Source organism: Sceloporus occidentalis, unplaced genomic scaffold, assembly GCF_023333645.1.
Source record: "Sceloporus occidentalis isolate IW3139 unplaced genomic scaffold, rSceOcc1.0.p SCAF_47, whole genome shotgun sequence".
Classification (NCBI taxonomy): domain Eukaryota; kingdom Metazoa; phylum Chordata; class Lepidosauria; order Squamata; family Phrynosomatidae; genus Sceloporus; species Sceloporus occidentalis.
Genome location: NW_028317027.1, coordinates 4,473,557 through 4,486,308, shown reverse-complemented (window position 1 = coordinate 4,486,308; position 12,752 = coordinate 4,473,557). Strand labels below are relative to the sequence as shown.

At 42.5% G+C, this 12,752-nt stretch overlaps 1 protein-coding gene across 1 annotated transcript in view; it reads left to right on the top strand.

The window, feature by feature from the left end:
- Positions 1 to 12,752, top strand: part of LOC149289258 (neuronal PAS domain-containing protein 2-like) — a 47,508-nt gene that overhangs the window by 29,381 nt on the left and 5,375 nt on the right. The window contains exons 15-18 of the mRNA XM_089490903.1: positions 667 to 813; positions 990 to 1,205; positions 4,415 to 4,590; positions 8,440 to 8,523. Of these exons, the coding sequence (XP_089347029.1) occupies positions 667 to 813; positions 990 to 1,205; positions 4,415 to 4,590; positions 8,440 to 8,523 (623 nt within the window). The remainder of the gene's footprint in view (positions 1 to 666; positions 814 to 989; positions 1,206 to 4,414; positions 4,591 to 8,439; positions 8,524 to 12,752) is intronic.

Below are 12,752 nucleotides of genomic sequence, written 5' to 3'. Positions count from 1 at the left end.
TATAAAAAACAATAAATAATAATAATAATAATTACACCTGTAATTAATGTTTTACACACTTAAACATTTACATTATGTATTTCCAAACAAAGCATGCGGAATATGTATTTGTTTAGGGGATTTAACAGCCTTGCTAAGGGTGGGGTGTGAAAAAAAGTAGATCAGATCAGGACAGCAAATGTATTAGATAACATTAGCCATTTAATCATCTCCATGGTTCTGTCAGAGCAGCATAACTTTTCCTTTTTATTCTTCTGATTGCTGTATTTATCTGTAATGTGTAACGAAAAATTACTGCAGTTTTTTCTGAAGTAATACTGCAGATTTTTGGACATGAAAAAACTGCAATACTGCACTTTTACTGCGCAGTTTTACTGCAGTTATTTTTGTAAGGAAGTACAAATGCAAGAAAGCTTCAGTACATTGAAGTACAACTGTAGGTTTGCAATATAAAAAAAAAAATGCAGTAAAAGTGCAGTATTGCAGTTTTTTCATGTCCAAAAAACTGCAGTATTACTAGAGAAAAAACTGCAGTAATTTTTCGTAAGGGATAGGAAAAACAAGCTGCATATCATCTAGTATGTCAATAGTGTCGTCATCTGTTTGTTTAAAAAATGAATACACCTATATTCCAGCAACTTTTTTTACGTTTTCTTATTTTTTAAGTTTTCAGTGCAGTTCGGTGTGTTCCAAACCATAAAGAGCCAGCTAGAGCAGAGGACACAGATTCTCCAGGCCAATATACAGTGGCAGCAGGAAGAACTCTACAAAATTCAGGAGCAATTAAATATGGTTCAGGATTCCAACTTACAGGTAAGCCATTGATGCAGCTGATGTTATGTCGCATATATAACACACCCTAGATGATTCTTGTCGTTCTGTGACATATTGCCATATTTTCATGCTGCATTTGGAAGCGTTATTTTTAATACTCCATGAATTAACTACTGAATAAACAGACAGATAAATAGATGTTACATTCCTTTCAGATGTTTTACGAGACACCAGATATGTCATTGAACTACGACAGCCTGCAGCACTCAGACCCTCAGCAAGCATCAGTCCAGTCGAGGCCCACCAGCATACCCCAGCAACACCCGATCATTTCCAGTCCTCCGACTCAAGGACAGATTGCAGCTTCCCAGATAGGAAATTTGCTTTCATCCGGTCAACAACAGAGAGACCCCACTGTAATCTCAAATAGGGTACTATTTTTAGTCATCTGTGGGTTTTTTGGCAATGATAATCCTTACTCTTAAGACATCCTTCATAACATCTTGGAAATCACCAGCAAGGTGAAACTTCATAGTGTGGAAGCAGTGCTGACCGTAGTATATTTCATTAGCCTTTTCTTCTGTGTTTATGCAGTCCAACATGGTGCCGTTTTAGGTTTCTATAACTGAATGAATGGCATAATCAAATATGATACATTATCATGCATACCTTGGGAGCAGTGGCGACTCTAGAAACAATATATAGGGGGGGCACACAAGATACCACAGTCAAACTGGGGGGGGCATTAATAATTTCCACCATTAAATCATACCACTGAAAAAACACATTATATATATATATATATATATATATATATATATATATATATTGCCAAAAGTAATGTGCTATGGAATGATACTTTTGTTACTGGACAATACAATACTTGATCATTCAACATGGGAAGCCTGAAGCCACAATTTACTACGACTAATCCTTGAAATCCTTTAAACAACACAATACCTTAACTTTTGCACTAAATGATTTCAGGGCCTAATATTAGACCCCGCTGCCGATATATATATAAATATTAGATCCTGCTGCTGATATATATATATATTAGCCCCTGCTGCCCATATATATTAATATTAGCTCCAGTTGCCGATATATATATTAATATTAGTCCCTGCTGCCGATAGCAGGTATAGATCAACACATTAACACACAAACCCAGCTTTGCATGTATAGATCAATTGAAATTCACTTGTGATCTCAGCACTGAAGGTATATATCAAATAAACAGAATCAGACATACAAATCCTGTATTTGCAGGTATACAATAATAATATATGAAACGTAGCATTGCAGGTATAGATCAAATAAATACATGGAAACAGCATTGCAGGTATTAATCAACTGAACAAGACATACAAACCCTGTATTTGCAGGTATACATAAAAAATGTATGGAAACATAGCATAGCAGATATGGATCTACAGAATAACACAGAAACCCAGCTTTGCAGGTGTAGATCAATTGGAATTAACATAAAAACATGGCATTAAAGGTATATTTAAAACCCCCTAATTTACAGGGATAGATCACAGGTTGCACCCCAAAGCCAGCCCTGGCGTCCACTCTGCCCACATAGAACCTGACCAGCACCCAGATAACACACATAAGATTTGCCATCTTTGTCCCATATACACCCGGCCTGTGCCATCTCGGTCCCCAAGGCTCAAACATCCTGCTAGTGCCATCTTTTCCCTTCCACAATTATACATCTATGATACACACAAACACATTAACTCATGCTCTCCCTCATTCAGACAATTCATCCACACATTAACTCATGCTCTCCCTCATTCAGACAATTCATCCACACATTAACTCATGCTCTCCCTCATTCAGACAATTCATCCACATATTAACTCATGCTCTCCCTCATTCGGACAATTCATCCATTTTGAGAAACTACGCCCCTTGGAGCTTCAAATGAGGGGCTACATGTATTTCTATGACAAAAGTTGAGTGCACAAATAATGATGGAATATGTCGCTTTGGCTAGAAAATATGTTTTTTCTAACCATAGCGACATGTTCATTTGTGTCTTGCGCACACCAGGTTTGTACTAGAAACACATACAGCCCCTCATTTGATGCGCCAAGGGGTGTAGTTCTTGCAAATGTATACTTTTTGTGCCATAATTTAACTTCCTACGTGAGCAGTAATGCCACGTCAAGGCTTCAACCCTAATTACTGATCATTCACATGCCTTTCATATCTCCATTCACTCGCAGAAGCACATACCATACTTTACATACATTCACTCACAGAAGCACACACCATTCTTTCCCCTTACAATCCCAAAGAAACGATGGTAAAGGGAGAAAAAAAAAAATCACTTTTACAGCAAAAATAAGTTTTGCAGTAAAAATGCAAGGCGCTGCAGGGATGAGATGGTTACTTACGTACCGCACAGGCTAACTGGCTGATTTTAATAATATTTGCAGTTCATCAGGATTTCAAAAATTGCCTCCCTCTACCGTTGACTAAATTTAACCCCATGATCAAAGGGATCATGGGATGAAAGATTAGTATCGGCCATTTTTAAAAAGGGAATGTGACTTTTTATAGCTATATGATCAGTGGTAACATTGGCTACCACAGTGATCATTTAGCTAGAATACTTAAACTTCATTTTTTTTTTTAAATTAAACTACTTTATGCTTAAATAATTTCATTTGGGGGTCTCAAGGCAATTTTAATCTTTTTTTATCTGCCTTTAGAGACCCCCAAATCATTTTTTTTTACATTTTTATTTTTTAACTTAAGATTCTTACAAGCTATATACCATTGGAAAGGTGAGGTAATTACCTTTCCAACGGTATATGTTGGGGGTCTGTAGCTGCCCCCATACCGCTTTAACTGACAATTGTCAGTTATTAATAAAGTTGCGCGGTGACGTCATCGCGTCATTGCGCGTGCCGTCACCGGCCGGATCGGGTGGCCCCGGTGATGCCCTTCAGTGTGAGGGGCAGATGGTGATGGGGGTCCACAGACCTCCATCAAGGTAAGATACTGCTAGCGACGGCACCATGCCGTCGTTAGCAGTCAAGGGGACTGTCCTGGGTGGCTCCAAAATCGGCGGGGGGGCAACAGGGGGGGCAAGGAATATCCTAGGGGGGGCAATTGCCCCCCTGTAGCGACGCCACTGCTTGGGAGCATACTGTATATTGTAAATGAACATTTATGGCGTGCTGTTTTGTTTCAGTAGTGTAAAACCAAACCTTCTTTGATCATTATGCAGTGCAAACGTCTCTCATGGTCTGTGATCAGTAAGGGTTTAATCATATCTTATTTCCTCGCCATGGGGAATAACAACCATGTTAACAGAAGCAGGTTCTGATCGTACTGAAATAAGGTGGCAAATAGTAACCTTGATACTTATTTCAGAGCTTTTCAAATACATTAACAGTGGAAGCGCAAAGAGTAAGACTAGAAGATAGATGATCTCCGTTTGAAGGCATTGTATAATACAAAATGTGTTATTGTTGTATTCATGTCTAGCGACTTTTACATGTTATTTAGCACATTTAGCATTTTGCACGTGTAGTAACATAAATATTTCTGTGAAAATAAGGTCAGTTGTCATATTGGTTTGCAGGCCTCTACTAACAGCTAACTGAACAATGTTTTCCAGGTTCAAAAATCTATGAGGAATACTCAAGGAATTCCAAGCAGCGACCAACAATCCAACAGTAACAATGCCGCTCAACTATTATCACAGAGTTTGACAATAGCACCACCTTCTGGTCCACAGCAGGATAACAGCCAGTGTCATACAGCTCCAGACTTCAGTCACGACAAACACTTAAGGTAAATTGTGATATTAAAGGGACCTTTCCATGAATTGCATTTATTTATGTTATGATAAAGAAACAAATATATGTATATGGAGGGGATATGATATATTTATATCATTTTTTATTTATTAATGTCATAATAAAACTAGTGTAGCAAAAGGAAATAGTTACACATTGGGAAATGCCCAAGATTTTCAGCCCTTTGTAAAAACAATCTATACTGTCCCCTTCAGCATACCAAGACATTTTCTACGATGCTATACTTCCAACTTTGTGGGAACAGTTTGGGGAAGGCCTTTTCTATTCCTGCATGACTGTGCCCCAGTGCACAAAGTGAGGTCCGTAAAGACATGGTTGGATGAGCCTGGTGTGCAAGAACTTGACTGGCCCACACAGAGCCCTGACCTCAACCCCATCCAACACCTTTGGGATGAACTGGAACGGAGATTGCGAGCCTTCTCATCCAACATCAGTGCCTGAGCACGCAAATGCTCTGCTGGATGAATGGACAAAATATTCCCACGGAAACACTTGAAAATCTTGTGGAAATCCCAGAAGAATGAAAGCTGTCATAGCTGCAAAGAGGGGACCTATTTAGAATGCAATATCATAATGTCATAAATGTCCCTGTTTGTGTAATGGTCAGGCGCCCCAACACTCTTGTTCATATAGTGAGAATGCCTCAGTTTTAAATCCTTTTTGGGTGTGGAGCCATGTAAAGGCTAGAGTGGTTGTGTTTCAGAGCTCCCATAATTAAATATATTGCACCTGCCAGAAAGAGACATGATGGCTGAAAGGCGACCTAGCATACTACCAGCATCAGCTATCGCTATTGTTTATTAAACTATTATTCGCTACATCCCCTCCTACATCAATAATTATATTAACCTACTACATTTTTTTACCCACTGGCTCGGCTCATCATCACAGCCTGCACTTCAAGTAAAGGTGCCATTTCTTAAATGACCAGGAACTCCACATACAATGCTACAAAATATGCTGGTGTTTTATAAACAAACAATGACATCCATGTGTGATTAAAAAGGTGCACAAATCACTCAAACAGAAGTTTTGCAAAATCCAGTGATAAATAAATAAATATCACAGCACAAGGCCTTTAACCCCTTCGAGACAAAGGCTGATTTTACTTTTTGTACCCTTTGTGACAATGGCCTTTTTAACATTTCTGCGCTGCTCGTGTTTAGCTGTAATTTTCTTCTTTCCCGTTTACTGAACCCACACACATTAGATATTGTTTTTTTCAGGACAAGAAGGGCTTTCTTTAGATGACATTGTTTTGATTGTATCATATTATTTACTATTAAAAAAATTATAAAATATGGTGAAAAATGTAGAAAAAAATGACTGTTTCTAACTTTTAGTTGAAAAATCTTTTACTCATCTATAAAAGGTAATGAAAAAACCTGCTAAATAGATTCTACTATTTGTCCTGAGTTTAGAAATACCCAATGTTTTTATGTTTTTTTGCTTTTTTCTACCCATTATGGGGCAATAAGTACAGGTAGCGTTTTGCTATTTCAAAGCCATTTTTTCCAAATCTGGTAATTCTTCCCCCCATGTGCCATTTCGGGTATCTTTGAACCCGGCCAATGCAATTTACCCCATCAAGTCATATATTTTTGAAAACTAGACAGCCCAGGGTATTCCAAATGCTAGTATTTTAACTCTTTCCATGCACCATATCTACCACCAGTCTTTGTCAAACTTTATGGTAGTCATTTTTTTGCATTTGTTTTGTCATACACATTTTACTTCAGGTATGAATTAAAATGTTCTAGTTTATGTCACTATCACAAAACACCCCAATATGTGTTCAGCAACATCTCCTGAGCGCAGCGATACCCCACATGAATGATTTTGCCTGGCTGTTTGGGGGCAAAAGGGCCACATTTGGGGCATGCGCATTTTTCAATGTTGAACTTTGGCATTTGGGGATCCACTGCCCATGCCCTATTTGGTACATCTTTGAGCCGGGCCATTTCAGTGTGCCCAATAAACCCATATATTTTTGAAAACTAGACACCCCAGGGTATTTCAAATGCTAGTATTTTAACTCTTTCCATGCACCATATCTACCACCAGTCTTTGTCAAACTTTGTGGTAGTCATTTTTTTGCATTTGGTTTTCCACACACATTTTAATTCAGGTATGAATTAAAATGTTCTCGTATATGTCACTATCACAAAACACCCCAATATGTGTTCAGCAACATCTCCTGAGTACAGCGATACCTCACATGAATGATTTTGCCTGGCTGTTTTGGGGCAAAAGGGCCACATTTGGGGCATGCGCTTTTTTCAATGTTGAACTTTGGCATTTGGGATCCACTGCCCATGCCCTATTTGGTACATCTTTGAGCCAGGCCATTTCAGTGTGCCCAACAAAACCATATATTTTTCAAAACTAGACACCACAGGGTATTTTAAATGCTGGTATTTTAACTCTTTGCATGCACATATTTTACCACCAGCATTTTTTCAAAGTTTGCAGTAATATTTTTGTGTGTGTATTTTTCCCACACACACCTACTTTATGTATGAATTTACAGCTCCTGGTATATGCCGCTGTCACACGACACCCCATAATGTGTTCAGCAACATCTCCTGAGTGCAGTGATACCCCACATGCATGGGTGTGTCATTTTTTGGGGGAACTAAAAGGCCACATTTGGTACGTGTGCATTTTTCTAATTGGAAATTAGATGTGTGGCCATCCTTCCCCCCGTGTTAATTGGGACGTTGTTGAACCTGGCCCATTCAATTTACCCCATCAAATCATACATTTTTTAAAAGTAGACACCCCACGGGCATTTAATATGCCAGTATTTTAACTCTTTCCATGCGAGAATTGTTTTAAGCTAATATGCTAATTTTAGGACTTGCTCACAAAAATATATTTTTTATATATATATATATTTTTTTTTTATTTTTTTTAAAAAAAAAATTAACATTTTTTTTCAACTTGGAGGTTCCCCTGATAGTGACATCAGTGGGAAATGATTTTTACATTTTACTGTTTTTTTACTATTTTTTTCTAATTATTATTAATTTTATTTTATTTTTTAATTTATTTTTACTAATCACACTGTGATTAGAAAGCTGGGCTCCATTGACTTGCATGGTGAATGCAGTACCTGTATTCAACCTGCAAGTGGAGCCAAAGTTCTCTAGATGGTCTGGACTATCTAGCGAACTTTTAAAATTTGTGGTTCCTGTTACAGGACGGCGGCCATCTTCCTTGATGGCGAAGATTGCCGGCAGCTGCGGCTGTGACCGCTCTCCGGAGCGGTCACAGCCCATCAAAAGGTTAGTGTTTGGTGTCGCTGGATGCCTCCTGATCGAGGCATTCCAGCGACACCATTTAAGTTTAGGAGGCGATCGTCGATCGCCTCCTAAACGCTTTTAAAACGGGCGTCCGCCGCCATACAAAGTATGGCGGATGTTGACGCCCCGTGGAGGGGCCAGAGATGGCCCCTTCGTGCCGATCGCGGCGTTGCTGAATGCCTCGAGGTCGAGGCATTCAGCAACGCTTTTTGGGTGCAGAAAGCGATAGTAGATCGCTTTCTGCACCCGTTTAAAGACGTGCCGGTCCTGGCACGTCAATTGTCGTAAAGCACATGCTTTTCCGTGCCGTGCCAGGACCGGCAATTGTCATTAAGGGGTTAATAGTGGTGTTCTCCTCAATATTTGTACTGTGTAGACTTTCTTTTTAGACATGTTCTTCATTAAACATATGTTTTGTTTTGTTTGTGTACATGGTGTCTTGAATTATAGCTACATGAGAAATGTACTATGTAGGTTACTCTTTAGGAAATCTTTTCAATTTTGTTTCTGTCTTCCAGATTGTTGCTCAGTCAACCCATCCAGCCAATGATGCCAAGGCCCTGTAGCACAAGGCGATCCTCTGACACCGGACATCAGTCCAAGTAATGGAACAATCGTACATTTTTTAAAGAAAAACGTTTCTCTCCATGGGGCTGGTCTGGCCATTTCTAACGTGCGCACTGCTTTCATAAACGCTGTAGGAAAAGTGCGGGATGCCGCTATATATGAAGTTTGGTTACATATTGAACAAAACAAAAACACTGTATTATCTGTGCGTAGCTGCACAGTCTTTCTGAATAGCTATATACAAAGCAGCAGTTGGCCAGGCAATGGTGAACTACATTCAATGTGTTTTCACCAATATTTCATTTATTGAAAATCTATATCTTATATGAGAGAAATTTTCACCAGCAATTGTCACTAGCCAAAAGATCACTTAACCATTGGAAAGTGCCTCTTCTTTCCTGCTCTGCCGGTGACTATTGTCACCTCCCATTGACATCTGCCCATTAAGCTAAGTACTGCTTCAGGTTTCCCCTCATTCTTTTATATGATATACCCTCACTTTGTAACTTTGTAACTTTGCAACTTTGTAACTGATGATGGGAGTAAACTGGGCTCAGTAGACTTCGGTTTATACATAGAAACTGATTTTGGTGCAGCATTTATAAAAAAAAAAGGGCCTTGTTGCCACAAAAAGTGAATTTTATAGCAAGACAGGAGGCTTCGTATTTTGCATCAAACCTTCTTTACTGTTAACCTCCAGCAGCAAAACAGTTAACAGAAAAACAAGAAAAACAACCAATCAGAACACAGGAATAGTCTATAAATGTCAGAACATCCTGGAACTCCTCCTCTTTCTTTGCTGCTTAACCTCCAGGTGAGAACTTTCCTTTTATAGAGGTAATATCATATATATTGATATATATATAATTTTATTTTTGTATATGGTCTCTAGGTGATCTTTGTGGTATATATATATTGATTCGGTGCTGTTTTTTTGCTGGTGCCTATTCCGTTTTCACTCATTTATTTAGTCGTTATTCCCTTATTTTATTTGTGTTTTCCTGATTTCTTTATTTTCCCGGTCTTTTTAATTTTCTCTACTACGTCTATTTACTTGTTGCTGGGTAGTCTTACCTTGCATTCCGTCCCTTGCTCCGAGACCGCATGGTCCTTTTCTCGTCCCTTGTTTCTCGGCTGTCATTCTTCTTGCGCGCCAGCTCTTCTGCCGGCCGCGCGAAGTGTTCCCTCTCTGTACGTTCCCTCACGTTGTGCGGGTAGTACTCTTCCCGCGCGGCAGCCTCTCCGGCTCCCGCGGGTTTATCTGTTTCTCTGCTCCCCTCGCCCGCGGCGCGGTGATCCTGCAGACTTGTGCTACGCCCGGTTTTTCCCGCGTGTGGCGCGAGTTTCGGCCTTCACTGCGCTGCGCGCCATTTTTTTTTTTTTTTTTTTTATTTTTTTTTCCTCACGTTGGCCGGTTAGGCCCGGTTTGCTTCATGGCGTTTTTCCTTTCATGTTTTAACGTTTCTGCTTTTTCTTTAGGCCTCGTTTTCGCGTTTATTAAAGGTTTTATTTTATATTATCATTTTTCTGGCCTTTATATCTTTAACCCTTGCTGGTTGGATCTCTGGCAATTTGTCCCTTTTTCTATACATAGTTACCTTCAGTACTCAGCTTATGCCTCTGGATTCCTTTAAACACTACAGTGGATGACCATTTCAGTGCCTCAGGATTAACCCTCAGTGGTCATTAGGGGTGACCCCCTTGGGTGAACCCCTGCAGCCATTACCCAGGGTGACCCCTGGCTGCCTATTGGGCCCCAACCCAAGCCTTCTCAATAGCCTTGGAGTTGTGAGAGTTTTGATTTAGGGTGCCTGCCACCTAGCATTAGGGGTGACCCCCTTCCCGTGCCATCTGCCTCGTGGGTGAACCCCCACACTCTCTATTCACGGGCGACCCCCGTTGATTCCAGCCATATGGATATTATTATTTCTACTCACCTTCCTTTGGTGTAAGATGGCTGAGGATTCCCAAGCTCAGATTCCAGCCGCCATCCAGGCCTGGCTCCGCTCTGCCCTGGCGGCTTCATTTCCTGCCCATGCTGATGAGCTCCAATCTGCTCGCTCCATCCAACCTCCTTCTCCAACCGGAGTCGGAGATTCAGAGGCCGGCTGCTCCGCTTCTTCCGCTGACGCTGCCACTTCCCACAACCGCATCTGGACAGATGCCCCCTCCACGTTGGGTAAAGGGAAAGCCCCACTAAAGAAATCGTGCACGTCCGTGCTTCCTATCGTCTCTCCGACCGAGGATCTCACTGATTACGAGATATTGGACGAGTACAGCGCAGGCTCCTAAGACGTCATGCATTCCGTCCAACGCACCCGATAGACCTTTCGAGGTGACTAACGAGTTTGGCACTCCACTGTTTGACCCCAGAACCCTGCGGCACCCCCGCTCTTCTGAATGGACACCTTTGGCCCATATCGCTGAGTTCTTGCAGTTCTGGCTTCGCCCGCCCTCTAGACAAGGAGGTTCGTCAGCGGCTACGTTCCCGAGTGTCCTCGTCCCACCGTCCAGGACAAGGTTCTGCATACCCCGGAGTTCGACCAAACTTTTGTCACTTTTCTCAACAAAAATGGCAAAGATCCTCGCAAAGGAATTGAACTGGGGTTACGCTCAGCCCAGGACAAACTGTTAGATGTGTCGGGCCCTTTAACCCAAGTTTTTCAGATGGCGGATGAGGCCATATCTGACGGCTCCCCCTTGGATCCACATTTGGTCCGTGACTGGACCCAGAGGGCCCTATGTCTCTTGGGCAATGCTAACTGTGCAATCTCTACAGAGAGGCAGGGCGGCCTTATTCAAATTGGATGCCAAACTGGCAGAGCTTGCACCCAAGGAACTAGGTGCAGACGCCAAGGGCCTTCTGTTTGGCGAGAAGTTTCTCAAGGACCTTAGTCAACACGTAAATGTGTTCAAGTCACTCACTAAGGCCCAGACCAGCATGAGGCGAGTTTTCAGTACAGGAAACCGTTTTTCCTCCAGAGCTGGCCGGCAGAGGGGTCGTGCCGCCAGCAGATCGGCCTCATACGCCGCAAGACCCCGGTTTCCTGACTCGTCCACCGCTTACCGATCTCAGTTCCGACTCCTCTTCCCTAGAGGCGGATCCAGAGGCAGAGGCTATTCGTCTACCCGGGGAAGATCAGCCTCAGGTAAGACTCTTTTCTTTTCTTCCCCATATCCCTATCGCGGCGCGTCTCGTCCTTTTTTTTTCCAGGTCTGGTCCCGTCTCATGGCGGACCCCTGGGTACTGCAAACAGTGGAGGGCTTCCGTCTGGAGTTCCTTTCCCCTCCTCTTCAGCGCGCTTTTCCCCAGCTTCCCAGGCTATCTCGGGATGCTACTTCCCTCGTTCATGCTGAGCTCTCTTCGCTGTTAGAAAAGGGTGCTATAGAAAAGGCGGACTCCCTTCAGTTCCTCGGCAACATTTTCCTCGTCTGCAAGAAGTCGGGAGATTTTCGTCCCGTCATAAACCTTCGGGCACTCAATCGATTCGTTGTGTACCGACATTTCAAAATAAAGGGTATTCATGTCCTCCGCGACCTTCTCAGGGAGAACGATTGGTTCTCGCTCCTCGATCTCAAGGACGCTTACCTCACCGTTCCCGTTCATCGCGACGATCGGGGGTTCCTTCAGTTTCGCTGGCAGGACCGCGTCATTTATCTAGACAACATCCTCCTCATGGCTCAGGATGTCGAGTCTCTTCGTCGCGATACCGACCTCACGGTTCGTCTTCTCCAGGACTTGGGTTTCGTTATCAACGAGACCAAGTCCGTTTTGGTTCCAACGCAGACCATTCAATTCCTCGGTTTTTCGGTAGATTCGGTGGCGTCGGTTCTCAGACTCTCTCGCGAGAAGGTTCTGGTCATAAAGAAAGTCATTCGCAAGCTCCTTCGGTGTGGCCTAGTCTCCCTGAGGAACCTGGCCAGGGTCATAGGTCTTCTTTCTGCATCCATTCGGGCCATCTTCCCGGGCCCGCTCCACTACCGGGCCCTCCAGCGCCTGAGGACACGACACCTCCGCGAGTCGGCCTCCTACGACTCCATGATCGCCTTGTCAGACGAGGCTCGGTTGGAGCTTCATTGGTGGTTGATCCACATGGACGCGTGGAACGGCTGTGCCATTTTCGGGTCAAGCCTAGACTTCGTCTCACGGAGCTCACCATAGAGCTTTATTAGTTCTGCCTGGACAACCATCTGTCCATACGCGCGGAGTATCTGCCTGGCAAGGAGAATCTCGTGGCCGATTGGTTCTCTCGCCATTGGAGGG